The following is a 25,304-nucleotide window of genomic DNA, read 5'->3' as shown; positions in this document are numbered from 1 at the left end:
TGTGACCAAAGCTGGGTCATTAATAGCAGGACTACCTTTCAGTTAAGTTTCATCTGTGAGAGAGTGATCTTTTATGAGGCCTGATTGGCATGCAGTTTCTCAAGTGGTCAATCTAATATCACTTCAAAGAACAGCCACCTCCTTCCTTAGGATGAAACTTTGCTGTTATTAGTCCAAGTGCAGGGTTCGGTGAGGGAGACACAGACGAGTGTTAACAGAAAAGACAGCCAGAGGAACAGCAGGCACGCTGTGTTCCTAATGCCTTGCTTATGTTCCCACCCTCCTAGGAAGAGGATTCAGTAGTGCATGGGTATACTACATCCAGCATAATTCACCTTAAAGCACAAGGTCACTCCACCCTCCTCATGTGTGGGGTCACTGTGATGAAAATACCCACTTTGTTGGCCTTTCTGAAGTCTATAATGTCATGATTGTCCTGAAGTCTTGCGATTCTGCCAACTCATACTCTGCACATGCACCCTTGGCAGCTAAAGTGACTCTTTGGGAGGTACCACAACCTTAGCAGTGTGATTGATATTATTCAGGGTTCTCCTCCTCACACACCAATAGTCACATGGGTGAGATTCTCCACTGGATTCATAAGAGTCAGGAGGACCTATATCTTTCGTGTAGAAAAGGTTGTGAATTGACATGATTCTCACTTCTGGGATACAAATGACAGCAAAAAAGCTGGATTTTGAATTTGATAGATATTGGATTAAATTCTGGTTTTCTCAAATCAGGTTCACATTTCCTGCAACAGAGGGACCATTTGATCAGAAAATGCTTGTGCCGAAGACAGAGCTGTGAGGCATAGATTGGATGGAAGCCAGGCTGTAAGAGGTGCTGTTGGAGGGTGGTCATCTCTGTTAAATTTGTTGGTCTCGTATAACTGTCTTCAGGTAAAAGTTCCATTTCATCTACAGCCTGAGATGGGTCAATCTTTATCTCTTTCTGGTCTTCTTCTTCTATAAAGGAAAGTCCAGCAAGGGTACTACTGAGGGTTGTACCAATTTGTGGTCCCTGAAGCCTGATTCCAAGACAGTATTTGTCCGTCATATTAATAATACATTTCAAAAAAGCCAAAGATATGTAGTTTGTAGGCAGTGTCAGATTCCTTCATGCTCACTCAACATTCTCTTTATGAACAAGCTGCTGGTAATATTTAATCAGTTTGTTCATCTGTTGCATGTAAGGATTTTCAGGTTCCCACGAACGATCACTAGAACCAGATTTTTCTGCCATGCCCACATCTCTAGATGTCCAGTGACAAAATCCATTGGCCAGATGATGGGCTTTCTTCATGGTGATCTTGACTGGGTCATCTGGAAGCTGTGTGGTGATGCTTCTTGCCTGAATGGAGATGGTGTGTGAACAGCCAGTGCAGTCAAAGCAGTTGGCACATTTATTCTTTTTCAGTTTGACTTCAGGTGATGGCATATTTTCTAAACAACTAGGACAATAATGACAGTCCACCTTGTGAGGCACTCATTCCAGCCACAGAGCTCACTGCAATAGAGACAGATAAATCTGTGAGAATGGGACCTGAACTTTCTTTTCTCCCCTGACCAGGTGGAGAACCTGCTCCGATGGCAGCAAGGACATGATCCTGGAGGAGAAGCAGGAACTGATCTTAAAGCTGAACCAATGCCTTTTCAATGTGGACTCTTACAGAAATACTCACTACACAGTCTGCAGAATTGTTGATACAAGCAGTTTAGCTTTATCAGGTATAGATGATGGAAAGAACAATGGAGTCAAAGAGAATAGTGAATGAAAAGGCACAGAGGTGGGAAAATTTAAAGTATGTAATGAAAAGAGTGAAAGTTGCTCTGTAGGTGAAGCAGAAGGTGGGTGAATTTGGAAGGAAAAGCAGGGATAAAGTGGGAAAGCAGGTGGAATAAACTTCTGAAGACACCTAAATGCCATTTAGAGGAGTTTCCATTTTACTTTTAAAAATTCATTTATCAAATAATGTACCAAAGAACTTAAGCATTGTAGGAATGAATCTTTTTTGTTCTTATCACAGTCCTTAGAATTTCAGTTAATTTTGTTAGTTTAGGGGGGTTTTTTTTTGCACATAATTTTGCACATAATTGGTCATATATAGTTAAAAAGGTTTACTTTGCCTCTCACTCAGGAAGGGTCCATTAGATGGAGCATCTTAAAACAGTTCAAGGAGAACTGAATGCTGTGGGTATTATCTTACAACATAAGAATTCACCCTTCATCTCAGTGATGTTTGTGGGTTAGCACCTGTGTTCTGTGACATGCACAATAGGTACTGTTTACAACCAATAAGGAGCAAGGGTTTAATCATGGCAGTTGATTGTCTAACAAGAAATTGGATAAAATAAACAAGGCCAAAGAAGGGTACTAACTTTGCTGAGTGAAAATACACTGACTTAGATTGTGATAAGTCCTTTACTATAGCATTGTACTGAAGCCACAAGAACCCTGCAAGGCAGGCATTGTCCTTTCCATTTCAAAGATGAGGTGCATGAGGCCAAAGAAAAATTTAGGCAAATGGCCATCTAAATGCTATGAAATATCAAAACCAAGCACAATTCCACCTGTTAACTGTACAAATACTATCATTAAGTTATTGAAAATTAGAATTGATAGTCTAAATTAGATCCTGAAAAGGGTATCATAAAGTTTAATTAATGAGTTTTCCTCAGTTTAAACTGATATTACTGTGTTTCAAAAGAAGAATTTGTATCTGGAAAACATACTTTGGATTTATGAACCTGATGATCAAATCTTACTGCCTACAGATCTGGAGGGGTGGATCCTCACTTTGTATTCATGCTCCCAATCTCAAATAAAGTGACTATCTTAGGTCAATACATCTAGACACCAGTTGAGACAGTTTCAGGTTGCTCTCCAGAAAATCTGCAATGGACTGAGGTCAAAATTTAAGATTTGATCCAAGTGGCTCAGCTGTCACTGGTGACAAACGCAGGAACTGGACTTATGAGGTTCCTATATAATATAGTGAATCAAGCTTCCTGATAATGTTTTTGGGAAAAAACATTGTCAGGGAAGGTAAAAGTTTAGTTATATATGATAGTTAAATAGATTAATTTAAAATTTGACTTTTAGAGCAAGAAATGGATAAAGGGGATCAACTCTATGGTGATGAGAAGAAATTAAATTTTTGGTGGTGTGCACACTGTAATGTATACAGAATTAGAAAGGGAGTGATCAAGATGATGGAGGGAGGCAGAGCTCACTCCCCACCACCCCATGAACATATCAAAAACACATCTACATATGGAGTAATTCTCACTGAAAACAAACTGAAGACTGGCAGAAAAACTCTTATACAACCAAGGCTCTAAGAAAGATCCACACAGAATCAGGTAAAGAAGGGAAGAGAAAGGCTCAGGTTGGGATCTGCATCCTAGAGAGAGGACACAGAAGAACAGGGGGATTACGTGGTTCAGAGATCCTCCATGGGCAATGAGTACTTCAAACCTTATATGGAGCACCCCAGTCCTGGGGTGCAACATCAAGAAGACACGTCCCCTTAGTGGTTTGAGAACCAATGGGACTAATAGGAGGGCCATAAAAAACCTAGAATCTTATCATGTGCACATGCTTGCTTATTTCCAAAACAACGCAAAGAAAGCAGGTTGAAACTGCCCAGTACTGGCTGGTTTCCTGCAACAGCCCCAGTGTGCACCCTAGTCTGAGTAGAGCACCCACTCAGGCCCTGTCCACTCCACCAGCAGTTCCACACTAGGGTGAGAGCTGCCATGGCCAAGGTAAATATGCAGTTGTGAGGTATGTAGCCAGCTGAGACTTGGATGGGGTAAGGGAAGCTATCACCGCTTATGGGGGCAGTGAATTGGGAGCTGTCTAGATTTCTGGCTGGTGCGGGGACTGCCACAGCCAGTGCCCCAACTCATACTAAGCACCTGTTCCAACCCCTCTTACTCCAGCACTGTTCTCCCTGGGATGAAAGTGCTGGTACTGGGAGACGGGAGAGAACACACAGGGAATGGAGCCACCTCAGACCCAACCCTTGAGGCTTCTGCTCCAGCAACTTGGAACCCACTCCTGACCCCAACAGGGTGGTGGTGGCACTGAGCAGAGGAGAAACTCCACTCACATTTGGCACTGGCTTTAGCCACTCCATCACCAGCCCCACCTCCTATCAAGGTGGTGGCTTCAAGTGCACTATGGGGAAAGACTTGACTCATGCTCACATCAGATCCAGCTCTCCTACCAAAGTCACTGGGCACATGCAGACTATATAGGGATGCCCTGCCTCCCCCCTGACAAGGACACCACTTCAAGGACACCACTAATTTCATAGAGACAGGGAATGTTAAGCAAACAAAAGAAAGAGGAATTTGTTTCAAATGAAAGAATGAGAAAAAAACTGAAAAAGTATCTAACTAAATAGAAACAAATAATTTATCAGATAAAGAATTCAAAGCATTAGTAATAAGAATGCCAACTGAATTACATAAAAGAACACATGATCAGTGAGAATCTTAACAAGGAATTGGCAATATAAAAAAAAACCAGTTAAAACTGATGAGTACAGTAATTGAAATTAAAAACACACTAGAAAGAATTAAAAGTAATCTAGGTGAGGAGTTCCTGTTGTGGCGCAGTGGAAATGAATCTGACTGGGAACCATGAGGTTGTGGGTTTGATCCCTGGACTTGCTTAGTGGGTTAAGGATCCGGCATTGCCGTGAGCTGTGGTATAGGTTGCAGACGAGGCTTGGATCTGGTGTTGCTCTGGCTCTGGCATAGGTCGGCGGCAACAGCTCTGATTAGACCCCTAGCCTGGGAACCTCCATATGCGGGTGTGGCTCTAAAAAGACCAAAACAAAAAAAGTAATCTAGGTGACACAATAGGACACATAAGTGATATGGGAGGTAGAAAAGAGGAATTCACCCAATCAGAATAGCAAAAAAGAAAAACAATTTTTAAAAATTGAGAACATCTTAAGGAATCTCCGTGATAACATCAAACATACTAACATTCATGTTATAGGAGACCAAGAAGGAGAAGAGAGAGAAGGGGTTATAAATGTATTTAATGAAATTATGACTGAAAACTTCCTGAATCTGAAGAAGGAAACATATATCCAAATTCAGGAAGCAAAGAGAGTTCAAAGCAAGATGAACGCAAAAAAGACACACACCAGAACATATCAAAATTAAAATGGCAAAACTTACAGATAAAGAGAGAAATCTAAGGGCAGCAAGAGAAAAACAAAGAGTCGCGTACAAGAGAATCCCCATAAGGTTATCATTTGATTTTTCTACAGAAGATTTTATAGGCCAGGAGAGAGTGGCAAGATATATCCAAACTGCTGAAAGGCAGAAACTGGCAACTACAATATTCTGTGAGAAAAATTACTATTTACAACTGAACCAGAGAGAAAGAATTTCACAAAAAAGCAAAATACATAAGGGAAATATTAAATATTATAGTAAAACTAAATTTACTCTAAAGCAAATATTAAGAGACATATGTCAAAAAAAACCAATAATAGAATAAAATAGGAAGGCCTTTATACTGCACCTATGTCAATGGACAGATCTTGCAGACAGAAAACTAATAAGAAAATAGCTTTAAATGACACATTTGACCTGTTGGATTTATTACATATCTACAGGACAATATGTCTCAAAACAGTAGAATACACATTCTTTTCCAGGGCACATGGAACATTCTCCAGGACAAATCATAAGTTAGGTCACAAGTCTCAACAAATTCAAGAGGCTTTACATTAAGCATTTTTTCCTGACCACAAGGGTATGAAATTAGAAATCAAAATTACAGGAAGAAAAATGGAAAAAACACAACTTCATGGAGACTAAACAACATTTTACTAAAAAAAAAAAAAAAAAAAAGGGTCACTGAAGAAATCAAAGAGGAAATCAGAAAATACCTTGAGACAAATGAAAATAACAACACAAATTTCCAAAATCTATGGGACATAGAAAAAGCAGTTCTAAGAGGCAAATTTATAGTGATATAGGCCTACCTCAAGAAACAAGAAAAATCTCAAATAAACAACTTAACCTATCCATCTAAAGGAATTAGAAAAAGAACAAAGTCCAAGGAGGGGAAGGAAGGAAATTTCACTGTAGCACAGTGAAAAAAAATCTGACTAGTATCCAAGAGGATGTAGGTTTGTTCCCTGGCCTCACTCAATGGGTTAAGGATCCAGCATTGCCATGAGCTGTGGTGTAGTTTGCAGATGCAGATTGGATCTGGCATTGCTGTGGCTGTGGTGTAGGCCAGGAGCTGTAGTTCAGTTTCGATCCCTAGCTTGGGAACTTCCATATGCCACAGTTGTGGCCCTGAAAAGCAAAAAAAAAAAAAAAAAAAAACAGGAAGGAAATCACAAGATCAGAGAGAGAGGAAATAAATAAAATAGAGACAGAAAAAGCCAATAGAAACGAGGACTCAAACAAAATAAGGAATGGAAGAGGAGAAATAACAACAGATATCACAGAGATATAATAAATCATAAGAGAATACTACAAACAGTTCTATGCCAACAAATTGGACAACCTAGAACAAATGAATAAATTTCTAGACACATACAAGCTTCCAAGACTGAGTCAGGAAGAAATAGAAAATCTGAACACACATTAGTAGTGAACTTGAATCTGTAATTTTAAAAAAACCCTCTCAGGAGTTCCTGTTGTGGCTCAGTGGAAATGAACCTGACTAGGATCTATGAGGATGCAGGTTCAGTCACCGGCCTCACTCAGTGGGTTAAGGATCCACACTGCTGTGAACTGTTGTGTAGGTTGCAGATGTGTTTCAGATCTGGTGTTGCTGTGGCTGTGGCATAGGCCAGCAGCTGTAGCTCTGATTTGACCCCTGGCATAGGAACTTACATATGCTGTACCCATAGCCCTAAAAATAAAAATGAAATAATTAAAAAAAAAAAACCCTCTCAGCCAACAAAAGCCTATGACTGGATGGCTTCACAAGGCAATTCTCCCCAAAATATAGAGAAGAGCTAATGACTATGCTACTAAAGCTATTGCAAAAAATTGAAGAGGAGGGAACACTCCCAAGTTAATTTTTTAAAAACGATTATTATTTTTCCATTATATTTGGTTCATAGTGTTTTGTCAATTTTCTACTGTACAGCAAATTGACCCAGTCACACATATATGTATACATTCTTTTTCTTACATTATCTTCTATCATGCTCCATCATAGGTGGCTAGATATAGTTCTCAGTGCCAAATGGCAGGATCTCATAGCTTATCCACTCCAAAGGCAACAATTTGCATCCCATATTCATTTTATGACACCACTATTGCCTGATACCAAATCAGACAAAGACGCTAAAAAAAAAAAAAAAAAAAAAAAAAAAAAAAGAAAGAAAATTACAGGTCAATATCTCCATGAATATAGATGCAAAAATATTCAGCAAAATATTAGCAAACTGGATTAAACAATATATAAAAAGGGTCTTACACCATGATAAATGGGATTTATTCCAAGGATGCAAGGAGAGTTCAACATCCACAAACCAAACAATGCGATATACTACATTAGCAAAAGGAAGACTAAAAATCACATGATCATCTGAATAAATGCAGAAAAAGCATTTGACAAAATTCAATATCTGTTCATGAAAAAACTCACTGAAGTTGATAGAGAGGGAACATACTTCAACATAATAAAGCTATTGATGACAAACCACAGCTAACATCATATTCAATGTTGAAAAGCATTCAGCTTTTCCTCTAAAATCAGAAAGAAGACAAGCTTACCCACTCTTGCCACTTCTATTTAACACTGTATTGGAAGTCCTAGCCACAGCAATTAGATTTTTTAAAAAAGTACCTAAGTTGGAAAGGTAGAAGTAAAACTGCAACTATTTGCAGAAGACATGATACTATATATAGAACACCCTGAGGACTCCATTCCAAAACTATTATAACTAATAAACGAATTCAGCAAAGTTGCAGGATACAAGATTAATACACAGAAATCTATTGCTTTTCTATACACTAAAAATGAACTATCAGAAAGAGAAAATAAAATAATTCTACTTGAAATTTCATCAATAAAAATAAAATATCTAGGAATAAACTTAAAAAAAGAGGTGAATCTATACTCTGAAAATTGTAAAACATTGAAGAAGGGTATTGAAGATGACACAAGTAAAATCCATGTTCATGAATTTGAAGAATTAATATTGTTAAATTGTTCGTACTACCCAAAGCAATCTACAGATTTAATACAATCCCTATCAAAATACCCATGACATTTTCACAGAACCAGAACAAAAATCCTAAAATTTATAGGGAACCACTAAAGACTTCAAAAAGCCAAAGCAATCTTGAAAAAGAAAAACAGCTGGAGAAATCATGTTCCCTGACTTAAGATGATACTACAAAGCTACAGTCATCAAAACAGCATGGTACTGGCACAAAAAAACAGACGTGGATCAATGGAACAGGAGAGAGAGCCCAGAAATAAATCCAAACACCTATCATTAGTTAATCTATGACAAAAGAAACAAGCAAGGATACAAAATGGAGAAAACACAGTCTCTTCAATAAGTGGTGCTGGGAAAATTGGGCAGCTACATATGGAAGAATGAAATTAGAACATTTCCTTGTACCATATTAAAAAAATAATAAATAAACAAAAATCCCTCAAAATTGATTAAAGACATAAATGAGAGATAGGACCAGAAATATAAAACTTCTGGAAGAAAACATATGTAGAACATTCTTTGACATAAATCATAGCAGTACTTTTTGGATCTGTCTTCTAAGACAATGAAAACAAAAGCAAGAGTTGCCTTATGGCTCAGCGGGTTAAGGATCTGGCATGGTCACTGCTGTGGCTATGGTTATAGCTGTGACTCAGGTTCAGTCCCTGGCCTGGGAACTTCCACATGCTTTGAGCACGGCCCCTCAAAAAGGAGAATAAACCAAAAACAAAAATAAGCAAATGGGACCTCATCCAAATTAAAAGCTTTGAATAGCAAAGGAAACTTTCAAAAAAGCAAAAAAAATCAACCTACTGAGTGGGGGAAAATATCTGCAAATGATATGTCTGATAAAAGGTTAATATATGAAATATATGAATAGCTCATACAACACAATATAAGAAAACAAACAACCTGATTAAAAAATGGGCAGAAATGGAGTTCCTATTGTGGCTCAGCAGTTAATGAACCCAACTAGCATCCATGAGGACACGGGTTTGATCCTTGGCCTTGCTCAGTGGGTTAAGGATCTGGTGTTGCTGTGAGCTGTGGTGTAGGTTTCAGACATGACTCGGATCCCATGTTGCTGTGGCTCTGATGTAGGCAAGCCACTATAGCTCCTATTGGATCCCTAGCCTGGGAACCTCCATATGCTGTAGGTGCGACCCTAAAAAGACAAAAAAAAAAAAAAAGGCAGAAGACGTGAATAAACATTTTCCCAGAGAAGATACACAGATTTGAAACAGACACATGACAAGATCCTCAACCTTTCAAATCATCAGAGAAATGCAAATTAAAATCATAAGATATCACCTCACGTCTGTCAGAATGGCCAGCCTCAAAAAGTCTACAATAATAAAATTTAGCATGTGGAGAAGAGCAAACCCTAGTACACTGTTGGTGGAGATGTAAATTGGTGCAGCCATTAGGGAAAACAGTATGGAATTTCCTCAAAAAGCTAAAATTAGAACTACAAGGAGTTTCCATGGTTGCACTGTGGGTTAAGAATCTGAATGCAGTGGCTCATGTTGCTGCAGAGGCACAGGTTCAATCCCCGGCCGGGCACAGTGAGTTAAAGTTTCCAGCATTGCCACAGCTGTGGCATAGGTTGCAACTGCAGTTCAGATTCAAATCCTTAGCCTGGGAACTTCCATATGCCATGTGCACAGCCATAAAATTAAAATATATAAAGAGAGAGAGAGAGAACTACCATATGATCCAGCAATTCCATTCTTAGATATATATCAAAAGAAAATGAAAACATTACTTTGAATAGATGCACATACCCCAATATCCATAGCAGCATTCCTTAAAATAATGATGACTGGATAAAGATGTGGTATGCTACCCAACCATAAAGAACAAAATTCTGCTATTTGCAACAAAGTGGATGGACCTGGAGGGTATCACGCTTTGTGGAATAAGACAAATACTGTGTGTTATCACTTATATATAGATTCTAACAATTTTTAAACAATGAATGAATGTACCAAAAGAGAAGCAGACTCAAAGATATAGAGATCAAACTATCAGTTACCAGTGGTAAGAGGGAGAGGGTGAGAAGCAAGACAGGGATAGGACATAGAAGTATAAACCTCTAGGTATAAAATAAATAAGCTAAAAAGATATACTGTACAACAAATATAGGTGATATTTTATAGTGATTTTAAATGGAGTATTATCTGTAAAAATACTGAGTTGTACACCTGAAACAAAGTAATATTGTAAATCAAATATACTTCAATTTTAAAAAGAATAGAAATATAAGGTTGTACGTATGAAACATATAATGTTATCAATCAGTGCTTCCACAATAAAAAAATAAATTTAAAAAAGAGATAAATTAAGGGATAGTTTTTAAAATTTTTATTAGTCATATTTACATTTATGTATTTAATATTTACATTTCCAGCCCAATTTGTCCTATGAAAGCAAAAATGTGGTAGAAAATACATATCCCTCTAACATAAGATATTTAAGCACAATTATGTGATTATTTCAAATCTTAATTTATCCTTTGATCTCAGAGGTGAATAAATAAGCAATTTCTCACTTTTTATTTCTGATGCATTAGAAACACCAAATAGTATCAATTTGCAGAACCTCTGATCTAGTTACATTACCTAACATCTTGCAAAATAAAATGTCAAATCAAGTGCAAAAATATGTTTAAATTTTATCACCTTGGATCTTTCAAGTTTATAATTTTAACATACCACATAGCTGAAACTTCTGCATTCAAATACTCCCCCACAATAATTTTGTTTACTCAAATAATCTTCCTTGGTTACTCTGTTCTCCCTTCTCTCTCCCTCCCCCGCCTCCCATTCTTTCTCTATATAAACACACTCATTTGGGGGAATAAATCCTACAATTTGCCCAATACCTCACCTTTCCAAAAATAGTGCTGGGAGAAATACTGTGCTGGGGGAGAATTTGTAGCTGTTTTCTCTGGTATTATTTATCTCAGTGTATACCTAAAAGTTTTCTTTTTTTTTAAGCCTACTCTAGAAATCTCTGGACACAATTCAGCAATTTCTCATTCCTCTGTTGACAAGGAATTTTGAAATTTATGGGCAAACATGCTGGAATAGGTCAATTAAGAGATAGGTGATTAAGCTGTGGTTTCTGAAAAATATATCATGATCTAAAAATGATATAATTTGGGAGTTTCCTGGTGGCCTAGAGGTTAAGGATTTCACATTGTCACTACTGTGGTGCAGGTTTTGAACCCTGGCCTGGGAATTCTGGCATGCTGCAGGCATGGCCAAAAATAAATAAAATAAAATAAAATAAATTTGATATAAACTGTCTTGAATTTCCAATTTTGATTAACTCTCATAAGAAAGTACAATGGAAAAGCAAATCATCATTTATCAAGACTGCAAACCCAAAAGTATTAAATATTTCACTTTACAAATAAATTCTCCTTAGTGTTTACATGCAATTATATGCTACTTGGCAAATATTTACTTTATTATTGCATTGTTCAAGTCTTTTTAAAATTTTTGTTAATGACAACGCATGTTTTTAAAACTTTTTCTATGCATAAATAATCACAATATGATGAATTCCTGGACTGTTGGACTTGCTTGCTATAAAGACAATTAAAAATTATATTTGTATTACTACGTATCAAATGACACAAAATTTAGTTACCAACCTTCTAATCACATATACCAGAAAAAGACAGACTGAAACGATTTAATGAATTGGAGCAAGATCATAGTTTGCTAATACAAATAATTATGCACAATATAAGCTCCATTAACCACAAACTACAGAACCACACCATCACGGCAAAGCAAAAACTGGCCCAGATGTGCCAACTCAGTAGCCTTTCTAATCCAACACTGACATATTTGAGCTCAGAGTCTAAGGGCATTTGCATTGCTGTTTGCCTGGATTTTCCAAACCATCTTAGTTCTTGATTCCACACCGCTATTGTGTGGATCAAATAATCCCTAGTCACAAAAATACGCTAGGGAGTGACTCCCCTGGCGTCCAGGTTATGAGCGTGGTCAGTCATTCCACATGCTTTGAGGATGAGCTATCTTTACCATGATGAGAGATTTCCTTTTCAAGTTTTGTAATCTCCAAATACAGAATCTTAGCATCAAGAAAAGTCAAAGTAATTTTAAAAATGTATACTACAACCTTATTCAAAATATCATTGAAATTAGGCTGATCTCTTCTTGCTGCCTTTACTTTTTTTTTTAATTGAAGAAAAATTTTTGCAATATACTCTTAAAATGTAAATATCTTGCATTTCTCCTTCAATGTGAACTATAACCAGACATTTAAAAACGTGTTTTTACCACGTGCACACTGGATATGCCAGTTCAAGTCTACTTTTGCGTGGGTCACTGTATCATGAGACAACTTGGGAGTGCTAGATCAGAATACAAAGCAATTCTGGAAAGCTTTTCCTCTTTTTTTCCTTTCAATCTTTCATTATGTCTTGGAAAATGAAGTCATACGTTTTAAACGGTATGACTCACTTTAGGTGCCTGGCTTTCCAACACTCCAGAACATTATCGATTTTTCCTGAGGAGAGGTACAGCCCACAGAGTTGGTAAATCAGTTCCAAACTCCTGCTCTATGGTAACCTGGATCCAGACCTCTTCCATATTCCCATGACCCAGCCCTGGCGTCCTGCAGACCAAAGGGACCCGCTTAAATTGGGGAATGCCGCTTGGTGTGGTTCAAGGCACCCTGCATCTTCAAGTCTCTTAAAGATAAAGGAATTAAGAAAACCAGCCCTCCGGCCTCTTTTGTCCCATCCTTTGCTCCTAAGATTTTACAAGTTGCCTGCAAAGGAGTCAAACATGGGTCAGGCAAACAAACGTATTCTTTCCAGCCACGGTAACCGGATCGCTGGAGCGAAATAAACCCGCAGAAGCATCCAGAGACCGCAGCCAGACCGCCAGCCTGCACTAAAAGCAACTTCTAAGAGCTGCTGCAAGCGCCGCCTGAGTGCAGCTTTTAGTTGGACGCTAGACACGACTACCCCACCCTATTCCCCCTGCCCCCCCCCCAAAAAAAAACTGCGTGGAGGAGGGACTGAGGGAGGAGGAGGCGAAAGTCGCCTGCATTTCTGCACGTTGGCGCCGGTGGTTGGAAAGCTCTGCAGCTTTAGGACGCTGGAGGGAGGGATAGAAGAGCCAAGAGCGGCGCCTGCAGGGAAGGAGGGGGGGGGGGCTCCGCCCAAGTGCCCCCACCCCGACAGCTGTGCAGCTCTTGGAATTCATTGGCTTCCCCCACCCCGCCTCCCAAATACCACCCCAATCCTGTTTAGCCCCCCGCCCCACCCTCGCTGACCTAATAAGGCCATGCAAGTGTGTGGGGGGAACCTATATAAAAGGTGTGGGTTCGCGGGGACAGTGCACGGCGTGGAAGAGAAAGCAGCAGCCGTCCAGTGCCCACGAAGACGACCATGGCCAAGGAGTGGGGCTACGCCGACCACAATGGTGAGCTTGAGATGGTGCTGTTCAAAAAGGGGGCAACTCTAGAGAGTGCATTGAAAAATGGGGGAGGCGGAGTCGAAGGAAACTAATGTTCACTGAGCACTTACAAAGTGCCAAACGCTGCTGACCCCTTTTACCTTTATCTCACTTAGTTCTCCCCAGTGTGAAGCTGTTATTACTCCCATTGGGGGAAACCAAAGCACAGAGAGGCTGGGTACCTTGTCCAGGTCACAGAGCTTCTGACTGAGAAGTCAGACCTCTGAGGTCCAGTTCTGACTGTCCCCTTCTCCCTGATCCTGGGCAAGCACTTAACCTCTCTGAGCCAGGTGATGATATAAGCAGCTCTGCCTGCAGCTCCTGCCTACCCATGGGAAAAGAACATGGGTGTGCTCTGAAATCCATTTGGGGTCGGTGTTATTTTATTCCAGCTCTAGGATAGAAGAGGACATTAGTAAAACATGTGATGAAGTCCATTTCAAAAATAAGCCTTTGAAGCTATCTTCTTGAGCAAGTAGAGGAAATAAACAGAGTTAAATACAGTCTCCAGGTACACTATTAACAAAGTTATGAAAAGGTCTTAAACTGTGAGCCTTGGGTTGCCTAATCTGAAATCCAGGATCTTTCCGCAATCATTGTCCAACCCCTGTGTATTTTACTGGTTTAGTCAATTAGAAAGAAGGCTTGGATTGCACCACCAAATAAGTAAATCCCCTCAATTTCATTTTCTAGGTCCTGACCACTGGCATGAACTTTACCCAATTGCCAAGGGAGACAACCAATCGCCCATTGAACTGCACACTAAGGACATCAAGCACGACCCTTCTCTGCTGCCCTGGACAGCATCTTATGACCCTGGCTCTGCCAAGACCATCCTGAACAATGGGAAGACCTGCAGGGTTGTATTTGATGATACTTATGACAGGTCAAGTAAGTATGACACTTAAATAGAGACACATGGACCATATTGGCAAAATGTGATTTATGGCACAACGACAGAATTAGTAGGAAGAGGGGGCTCTTCTCTGAAAATGGAAACGACATTTGAATATGCTGTAGTCCTGAAGAATTATGTTTATACATTGGAGGGGAATGTCTCACTTTCTAACCTTGGCCACTTTGCTCCTGCAAAATGGAGCAAAGGTAAAAGCTGGCAGTGCATAGTGAGGTGCTGGTAGTGGGTCCAAATGAGTTTTCTTGAGGCACTGATAGTCTAAACCTGAGAGGTTTTTTGCTTCTTAACCATGGCTCGGAGAGTAAGACCACCATTCCCACACATGGCACAGATTCCATTCTACAAAGCAAGGAACACAGCAAAGACACCAAGTGGGTAATGTCTTCCCCTAGTGTGTGAGTGGGGGCCAATCCAAGGGAGAGAGCAGACTCACTATATTAGTCAAGAAGACCTAAGCCTTCTATGCATCAGTGGAGTTCATTTGACTAATTTTGCTGAGTGTTTTTGAAGAATCTGACAATTTCTTCTTGAGTTGTGATTTGTATAAAAATGAAAAATTGCATGTTTAAAAAAAATCTCTTTATTTCACCTGTACTCTTTGGCAAATCAGTGAAATAAAAGGTTAATTAAAAATGTTTTATTTTACTGTAAATGAGGTAAGAACCTAACTTTAATATTTTGTTGCTTGATGTACAGTTATACACTTTCTTTTTTATAAAAAAGTTAAAATTATCCTTGCTGATGTACACAAATGAATATTCTCAGTAATGTTGTAAGTAAAGACTAACGGTCATGCTTTCTACCTACTAACAGTTTCCAAGTAAGGAATATCATAGAAATGTATGTTTTCTTAAACCATAATCTCATAACTATCTGTTAGCCTTTCCCCCTTCTCCATTTAAATCCAGTTTCATTCTGGAGAGTAAACAACAAAATTAAACAGTATCTATTAAGTTGAATCATATGAAAATGCCTTTTTGAAAGCAAAAATGATTGAATATTGACAATTTCACATGGTTCATCCTAATAAATTGGACTCATATGTTCAGATAATTGTTCCTCGTGGTTGGACAGAAAAAATTCAGTTAATCAAGCCACTTATGACCAAGCATATACAAACCTTGCTCTGTCATTTTAGACCTATACTGTGGCTTTCAGTCTGCTATTTAAGTAACAATAGTTGATCAGTCCTTTCTAGAATAGCTAATCTGAATCCTATTTTGATATAGCTTACATTACTAAATTTTGACTTTAGAGTTTTTGTACAGTTCTCAACATCCTTTAGAAAATATTTGAACTTGGAGTTCCCGTCGTGGCTCAGTGGTTAGCAAATCCGACTAGGAACCATTAGGTTGTGGGTTCTATCCCTGGCCTTGCTCAGTAGGTTAAGGATCCAGCATTGCCGTGAGCTGTGGTGTAGGTCGCGGATGTGGCTCAGATCCCTCAATTGCTGTAGCTCTGGTATAGGCCTGGGGCTACAGCTCCGATTGGACCCCTAGCCTGGGAACCTCCATATGCCGTGGGAGCGGCCCAAGAAATGGCAAAAAGACAAAAAAAAAAAAAAAAAAAAAAAAAAAAAAGAAGGAAAGAAAATATCTGAGCTTCTGAATTACTGCCAGGCTGAATGAAGTTAAACCTAAGTTGAGGTATTTGGACTGCAAACTCAGATTCATGCTACCAGTAATCACCCAGTTTAGCTGTCCACATTGCTTGGTTCCCTGGGAAATTTTGGAATTTTCCATTTCATCTCGTGAATAAACACAATCTGAACTAGACATGGATGAAAGTTCTTGCTTGTAGTCTCGAAGAAAAGTGTAGTTGGAGGCAAGACATGGAGAAGGAATTCACATTTGCTCAGTGATTACTGTGCTGGGCACTGCGATGAACACTTTAAAGTCCTTAATCTCATTTAATCCTCACAGCAGCTTTGAAAGGTTAGTATTATTATCACCCTCAGAGAGATGCAAAAATGGGTTCAGAGAAGTTTAGCAACTTGCCTGAGATCACACAACTAGGAAAGGGTGGGAGCTGGCGTGGGAACCTCAGTCTGTCTGACTCTCAATTCTCCTGTTCTCCCCACTGCACCATGCAACAGACTCATGCTTTGATTGTTTTAATTGGCCATCAGCTGTTTTAATTTATTTTCAAAACTGTTAAGTCGACATTTAAAAAATAAAACAACAAGCAAATAAAATCAGAAAGACAGAAAAGAGAAATCATTTATTTTGATATACCCCAAGACTTGGAGAGAGACCAGTATGTTTGGGAATGGCATCATCAGCCCAGACTGTCAAGCCTGGGCTGTAAGAGCATTGGTTTAAAGCAGGACTGTGTGAAAAGAGCCTGAGTTCACTGCTGACCTAGCTTCTCTGAATCACAGTGCTGAGAGGTGGTCCTCTCACTGCAGCCTACCGGCTTCGCCAGTTTCATCTTCACTGGGGCTCCTCAGATGATCACGGATCTGAGCACACTGTGGATGGAGTCAAGTATGCTGCGGAGGTAGGCAGAACTGCCATCACCCCCTCTGGATCTCACCCAGTGAAAACTGAAAACTGAAAGATAATGACAGAATAGCATCTCCCACGTTTGTTCCAAGCCTGTAGTTGCGAAAAGAGCTGCAATGGTTTTAGCATAAGATCAAGTTACCAAACATTCTAGGAGAGTATAGATGGGTTAGGGTCATGCATGAAGATTTTCAAAGTTACATATAGAAACTGTATAGCAACTTAATAGTAATTTTAAATAGGGCAGAATCCTGAATGGAACTGAAAAGATAAGGATAGTTAATACTTATTAAGTGTCTACAAGTATTAACTCATTTGATCCTCTCATCACACTATGAGATGGTTATGATGAGGAAACTGAGGCACTGGAAAGTTACAAGTCACACTGCACATGCATGCTAGACCTGGGGTTCTACCTTATGCTGACTGGCTTTAGAGTTCATCATCTTGTCCAGTACCCTAAGCTGCCTCTTTTACAAGAGTGCGGTGCTTTAAAAATAGCACTTAGTAAATCTGGCTAATGCTCATGCTCTAGTCTCTTAATAAAGGATGTGCATATGTGTGTGATTTTACACGTACATAGATAGATAGATAGATAGATAGATACACACACACACACAATTTAATGAGTTAAGCCATTACTCTCTGCTTCAGTTAACCCACTAAAGAAAACCCATGATTTGTAGCTCAGATGGAGGCATCAAATTTCAAGGAAATAAGACAAGCCTCCTGCATGTTCCCTGTATAAAGCCAAGCATTTAAGGGGGTGACAAATGCCCTGGAGGTGAGGATAATTCCATTTGCACTGCCAGACTCTTTTCCAGAGGTAGGCTCTGGTCAACATAGGAGCTGAGATAGGAACCTTGGAGGCACTTTTAGGTACTTTCTTAGGCAGAATCATTAGGCAGTTTAACTATTGGTTAAACTAAAGTGGAGGAGACCTAGAGAACTTTCCTGTGATCGTTCTATATCTCTACAGCCCATCTTGAAAGCCAGTGACAGGATGAATTAATTGAGAATGTCTTCCACATAGCTTCCCCTGAAAATGGGGAAAGTTTAGTATATTTCTCACAGATGTAGGCAAGGCTTGTAGTTTGGTCTTTACATGGGGGATTATTTCACACTTTTGGTCGCTAATAAAATAGTGTTTAACTGCTATGAACTATTGTTTTCTCTTGCCATTCTATATAACCCCATGCCAGAAATTTGGCTAATTTAACTGGTGCATGTTTTAGCACCTTAACCTTAGTAAGATAAGGTTACCACTGGGTTCTAGAGCACGCATTGCTGAAAGGAGCAAGATATACAAAGACCCAAGACTTTAACCCCTTATATTTCCTCTCCTACTTTCCGGTTACTTGTGATTTTAGGAGGTTAGCAAATTCCTGTTTATAGCTCTATGTTTCACTGTTTGCTTTGATCAGAAGAGCAATGTTAAACAAAACTAAAATAAATATTTTGACCTGATTTAATAAAAGTTCAGTTTTCACCAATTATCTATTACACAGTTCTAAATCTATCATGTTTATGCATTTTTTATTTGAACCATTAAAAGTTTCACCAAATTTATTGCATGTTCATTTTTAGAATTCTGTCAATTTTTTATGAGAGTGGGCAGTAACCTTAAAATGTGTAATTATTGCATTTATAGTGAATAATTTTATACTTAGTCTCTTATGCTATGAGTTTACCTCTTAACCCTTAGTCTTTGGTTTTAGCTCCATTTGGTTCATTGGAATTCAAAGTATAACAGTTTTGCAACTGCTCTGAAGCACCCTGATGGAGTGGCTGTAGTTGGCATTTTTCTGAAGGTAAGGTAAAAATTGACCATATTTTTTTTAAAGTTTAATTTCTTATCAATGCTTAGGTTTCACTCTTTTTATTTAAAGGAGAAAGAGGAACGAATTTCAGTACTCATTCAGCTAATCAAGATATTTCTGCTAAGACAAGCTCAAAATGTTTTGCTCTCCCTTAAAACCATACCTTTTGCCATACTCTAGTACTCCTAGCACTTGTAAATTTTCCCAAGATGTGGGATGTATATATGAATGTGTGTGTGTGTGTGTGTGTGTGTGTGTGTGTGTTCCACATGTACTGGAGACAGAACCTTTTTTTTTTTTTTTTAAAGCTTTATTGAAGTAGAGTTGATCCACGAGGTTGTGATAATTTCTGCTGTACAACAAAGTGATTCAGTTATGCATGTACACACATCTATTCTCTTTCAGATTCTTTTCCTACATAGATTATCATGATTATTGGGTAGAGTTCTCTGTGCTATATAGCAGGTCTCTGTTGGCCAATCATTCCATATACCTGAGATGGAGCCTTTGAAGGAGCATATTATGGTGGGGGTGAGGGCAAGGACAGCATTGTTCTTTACCCTTTCTTGCCACTCCACGTCAATTGCACTGGAAACCAGAAAAGCCAATGTTGGGAACCACAGTGATGCCAAGTCCCTGGCTGGATGTCCCCTGGGCTTAGGGTGGCCACCACTCACATGATCCCAGGCTAAGATAGCACATGGAATGTGTGTGTTGTTGAGCCAGCCTTGGTTTAGAGAGGACTTAGTGTCATTAACACACGAATTTAGTGGTAACATAATCTAGATTTTAAGCCAGAGGTGAAAATCTAGCTTCTTTCTTTTGGAATGACCTAATTTGTTTTATGTTCTGAATTCATTGGGTTGTTTTCAGTGCTTGAACAGAAGACTACAGGAAGTGAAGTGGGTCTGAGCAGAAAGACAATGAGTATAGTTTTAGATCCATTGAGTCCAGCTCTAATCCTATTTTTAAGAAAGTGGAATAACTTTTCAGAGAAAGTCAAGGACATAGAAGTAAATCAACCTATAATTTTGTGGTTTTGTATTTCAGAGGCCTGGAGTCCTAGTTCAGAAAGTATGTACTTTAAAATGTTAAGGGGGGAATAAATTTATGTTTTTGCTTAGTACAAGATATTCTGGCAGATTTATAAACAGTAGTTGTAGATGGATGGATGGATTAAAATCAGTTTTTAAGACATACCTAAATTATGGAGAAGAGAGAAATATAATTGTTGGTTTTCTTTTCCCTCTTTCCTTTTTTCTTTCTCTCTCTCTCTCTCTCTCTCTCTCTCTCCTTCCTTCCTTCCTTCTTTCTAACAGATAGGACGTGAGAAAGGCGAGTTCCAACTAGTCCTTGATGCATTGGACAAAATTAAGACAAAGGTAAAAAAAAAAAAAATCATTTCCCCCCAGAACATAAAGCAGGGTGTCACTTTTTACGTTTTCAAGTGTATTTCTCTCACCTAAAATCTGTTACTAGGTTTGGTGAATATGCTAAGTGTACATATAAAAACAAATGCCATTATATTTGCGTGTATATTTGCCTTTTAGGGCTGCACTTGTGACCAGCTAGGAGTCCAACTGGGACTATAACTGCCAGCCACAGCAACGCCAGATCTGAGCCATGTCTGCTACCAACACCACAGCTCACCGCAATGGCGGATCCCTAACCCACTGAGCGAGGCCAGGGATCAACCCACAATCTCATGGTTCCTAGTCAGATTTGATTCCACTGTGCCACGACGGGAACTCCCTAATTACATTTTCAATGAAGTATTTGAGACAGAAGTTGAGGGGTTCCCCTGACCAATACACACACACACACACACAGGTGCAGAGATAGTAAATGTTTGGATTCTAGTGTTTCCCTTTTTCTCCTGGGCAGCAGCTGTATATTTTAAATCTTTTTAAAAAAATCAGAATATGTAGGAGTTCCAGTCGTAGCTCAGCAGTAACAAACCCGACTAGTATCCATGAGGACTCGGGTTCAGTCCCTGGCCTCGGCTGTAATGAACCTGAGGACATGGGTTCAATCCCTGGCCTAGCTCAGAGGGTTAAGGATCTGGTGTTGCCATGAGCTGTGGTGTAGGTCGAAGACACCGCTCGGATCCCACATTGCTGTGGCTGTGGTGTAGGTCAGTGTCTACAACTCCGATTCGACCCCTAGCCTGGGAACTTCCAAATGCCACAGGTGTGGCCCTAGAAAGAAAAAAAAAAAATCAAAATACGTTTAATTTTTTAATTTTTTAAAGGTTTATTGAAGTATAGTTGATTTACAATGTTGTGTTAATTTCTGCTGTGTAACAAGGTGATTCAGTTATACATATACACTTATCCATTCTTTTTCAGAATCTTTCCCCGTATAGGTTGTCACAGAATACAGAGTAGAATTCCTTTTGCTATAGAGCAAGTCGCTGTTGACCATCCATTCCATATATTTTAAATAGTAACAGTAATTCTTCTACTTAACAGACTCATTTTAAATTGTCTTTGAGACTGTTCTTATCAATTGCTGTATAACTTTATAGTCAGAGAAAGTGTTCTAAGTATGATATTGAACAAAAATGCAAGTTTGTCTTGTATCATCAAGAACCATAGCATTAACTCATACGAAATACTTATGTTACAGTTTAGATATTAGTTTATCTTTCTTATTGAGAAATGATAGGTTTATAGTTCTATCTAGAGTGAATAAAGAATAAAATATTACAATGACTGTGCCAAAGTCATATCATGCTAAACCGGCCTCCCCCCTCTGCCTATTACTTCTGAAAGGCACTTTCTTTGTTCACATATCGCCATCGCCTTCTCTGTTGCGTTTGAAATCCATTCTCCCAAAAGGGTGAGACGCTGGGGGAGCGGGGGGAGTGCGCATGCGCCCCTTCATGGCCTGTGCCTGTTCCCTTCCCAGGGCAAGGAGGCACCCTTCACGAACTTCAACCCATCCTGCCTGTTCCCTGCCTGCCGGGACTACTGGACCTACCATGGCTCCTTCACCACGCCGCCCTGCGAGGAGTGCATTGTGTGGCTCCTGCTGAAGGAGCCCATCACCGTGAGCTCTGACCAGGTGAGCAGTGACCACGGGCGGGCCTCGTGAATACCCGGACTTAACCTTCCCGGCTGAGTCTGTAAGATACAGGCACTATATCTGTATATATCTGTATATATTTCAATATTCTGAAAATGTAAAGCTTTGCTAAATAGATATTCACCGAACAGCTCTACCACTAGAGATTTTATAGTTTTGCCCCAGTTAATTATGATTGGCCTGGTAACTTTCTAAAACTCGACTTCCAAAGGGTACCAGGAGAAACATCAAGCATTTGAAGATGGTGGTGATGCTGAACAATGCCTGAAACTTGTGCTTTAGAAACACTGAAGGGTTCAGATCCATATGAGTTAGTCTTTGCTGATTTGGAGAACTCTCAAATACCGAGCACTGGTTAGGAGATGGGATAGCAAATACAGGCCTGGGAAGAAGGTGCTGATGGAAGGAATTGAACCTTCTTAGGAGGTGTAGACTAGTTCCCCAGTTTTATAGCTCAATAAGTTGAGGCTCAAAAAGGTTAAGTAATTTGTTCATGATCACAGTCAAGGGCAGGATCTGAGATGCCTGTCTGTTTTCAATGCCTGACCTCTCTGCTCAGGCCTTTCTTCTAAATGTTCATGTAAATTGACTCCATAAACTTATATGATGAAGGCTAATTGAGCTTATTCTTTGCCCTGATACTGTCTTCCCCCTACCTAAGAGATAGATTTCATACCAACCCCTCAAATTAAAAGAATTTTTCAGAGTTCAGGAGAAAAAGATTTTGACCATAAGGCATGGTGATCCTGTATAAAATGAAACATGTTTTTATAAATTTAAAAAAAAAGGGCATTATATTATTCAGGAACTAGTAACCAAATAGCTCTGGACTGAACATTAGGGTCAGGTTTTGTGTTTTGCTTCCTTGTTTAGAGAGCTAGCGATTTCTAACTCTTTGTCACACTCATAGTGTCCACTTGGTATGAATGTCTGCATCTCCCCATGCCTTTTGCAGATGGCCAAGCTGCGAAGCCTCTACTCCAGTGCGGAGAACGAGCCCCCTGTCCCCCTAGTGAGGAACTGGCGCCCCCCACAGCCTATCAAGGGCAGGATAGTGAAGGCCTCCTTCAAATGAGGCTGCTGGAGCTTGCCCTCTTCAGGAAAGGAAACCTGCTACTGCAGAGCTTGGTTCCTTGCCTCCTTTTGGTGCTCCTTATTCCAAGTATTATTTCAGTTTTCCACACTGAGCAATGAAGGTGAGAGCTGCAATCACCAAGAACCAAAGTTACTATTGACAGATCTAATACGAAAGCATTTGGCCTTTGTAAGAATCATCTTTCCTGTAAAAGAAAACTCTTACTAAGTTTCAAAGAAAAAGAAACAGAGATAGAAAAGATGGAGAAAAATGGCTGTTGGGCGCCATTTTGTGTCATCTTAAATTTCGCACAACTTCAGTTTTTACTCTTTTCATGTTACTAGTTATCGATCTTAAAGAAATAATGAGTAATTCTATATGAGGAGTAGAGGTATATGAAGATCATGTAGCAATTACACATAAGCCAGAAATTAAAATAACTGTGGACGTCAAGAATTGCAATGATGCTGTGTGTTTTAACCCTTAAATAAAACTAACTAGAGGTCCATCATTTATTAAAATTGGAGTTCTGTAAAAAAGGGCTGGTTTTAATAATGAAAGTAACACATTTGACCGGGATTAAAAAAAAAAAAAAAGACCCATTTTTTGAATTTTTTCTTCATAAAGATAGTTGACTTTATCCTATTTCTCTTTACCTGAAGGAGGGCCATTTATTTTTCTTTTTACTACTTTTATCTTTGCATGCTTACTAAAATAAAAACTGCCTCTGCTATCTTTCCATTTTGAGGGTGGGATTAATGATTCCTAGAACACGCAGGAGTGAATGACTGCACTTGAAGATAAAGGCAGTTGTATTGATCATCAAAACTAATAAAGACGTGAATGCGAACAATTGTGTTGTGTGGTTTGTGAGTATTTTGTGGTTTGTTTATTTTTTGCCTTTTAGGGCTGCAGCTGTGGCATATGGAGGTTCCCAGGCTAGGGGTCAAATAGGAGCTGCAGCTGCCGGCCTATGCCGTAGCCACAGCAGCTCGGGATCAGAGCAGCGTCTGTGACATACACCACAGCTCACAGCAACAGCAATACCAGATCCTTAACCCTCTGAATGAGGCCAGGGATTGAACCCGAATCCTCATGGATACTTACTAGGTTTGTAATCCGCTGAGCCACAATGGGAACTCAGAAGATTGTGTTTTTAAGGAGGGTGAACTTTGTAAGTTTGTTTTTATAACTGAAGGTCTCAAATTCTGAGTTTGATTTGAAGCTACATTGCTGATGGCTGAGGCAATTAGTGGGGGCTTTCTGAGGAAATTGCAAACAAGAAGAGGAATGTGTAGCCATATATTTGAGAGTGTGGACTAGTTTCCAGAGGTGTCAGAGTTGGTTTTGGATTCTGAGATCCATACCAGTACCATGGTTGCTAATTTAAGGGCATGGAATTGAGTCAGACTGTAGCCTTCATGTCCTTATTTTTTAAATAACACAGATCCATACATTGAGACCTTCAAAACATTTAATGTCTATAGACAGAAAGTCTTAATTTTGTAGCTAGTGGCTTTGGTATATCTCTCATCATGTCACTGGCTAATATGTTAACTTACTTTTGAAAATGGCAGCCATAATTGAATTACCCTTAGGAATGAAAATGGTATTGGGTCAGGAGAGTCCTGTGATGCTTGAAGTCAAGTCATGGGACAGAGTCCTAGGAGGCTCACATTATTTAATAGATTACCACTTGGGTGAAGTAAAACCAGGTTGGTCAGTGCAAACTGGATGTGTTAATTAAATCCCTTGAAATTAGAAGGTGTGGAGCTTTCATCAATTAGTGGTAATACACAAGCTGATTCTCTCAGGGTACTTGCCTGGTAATGCTGGGAGCAGGGTAGAAAGGTATCCAGTATATGCTTTGTGTGACAAAGGAACTTAAGACTTAATTTCAGCTCCAGTAGTGTTTCCTCAAGGATACAGGCTGAACATGGCTGGAATTGTTTTGAGGGGAGATGTCTAATCAAAGTATGGAATCTCCTTAGACCATAAGCTCCACAAAAGACAAAGATGAATCTCATACACTAACATTCCCCTCGTTTTGCCTAGTATGGTGTCTGACACCTAATAGGCACTCAATAAATATTTGGCAAATAGATGGTGCCAGAAACATAGAAGAACCCAGGACAAATACACTTCTTGAACAACACATGATTAAGACCAGTGTTGTT

At 39.3% G+C, this 25,304-nt stretch overlaps 1 protein-coding gene and 1 pseudogene across 1 annotated transcript; one reads left to right on the top strand and one right to left on the bottom strand.

Moving 5' to 3' along the window:
* Positions 1-296: 296 nt before the first annotated feature.
* Positions 297-4,208, bottom strand: LOC100154871 (dynactin subunit 4 pseudogene; annotated as a pseudogene).
* A 9,384-nt stretch (positions 4,209-13,592) lies between these two features.
* Positions 13,593-23,974, top strand: CA3 (carbonic anhydrase 3). Its single transcript, NM_001008688.1, is given in 7 exon segments — positions 13,593-13,692; positions 14,419-14,616; positions 17,022-17,140; positions 18,864-18,956; positions 20,285-20,347; positions 21,876-22,031; positions 23,008-23,974. Coding segments are annotated over 7 exon segments (783 nt in total). The 5' UTR covers positions 13,593-13,658; the 3' UTR covers positions 23,128-23,974.
* Positions 23,975-25,304: the final 1,330 nt, after the last annotated feature.

Source organism: Sus scrofa, chromosome 4 (genome assembly GCF_054392235.1).
Source record: "Sus scrofa isolate SSC_HxYL_T2T_F1_AM1 chromosome 4, Sscrofa_HxYL_maternal_Yorkshire_Landrace_v2.0, whole genome shotgun sequence".
Lineage (NCBI taxonomy): Eukaryota > Metazoa > Chordata > Mammalia > Artiodactyla > Suidae > Sus > Sus scrofa.
Note: the sequence above shows the minus strand (reverse complement) of the source record. Positions and strands in the feature narration are given on the sequence as shown.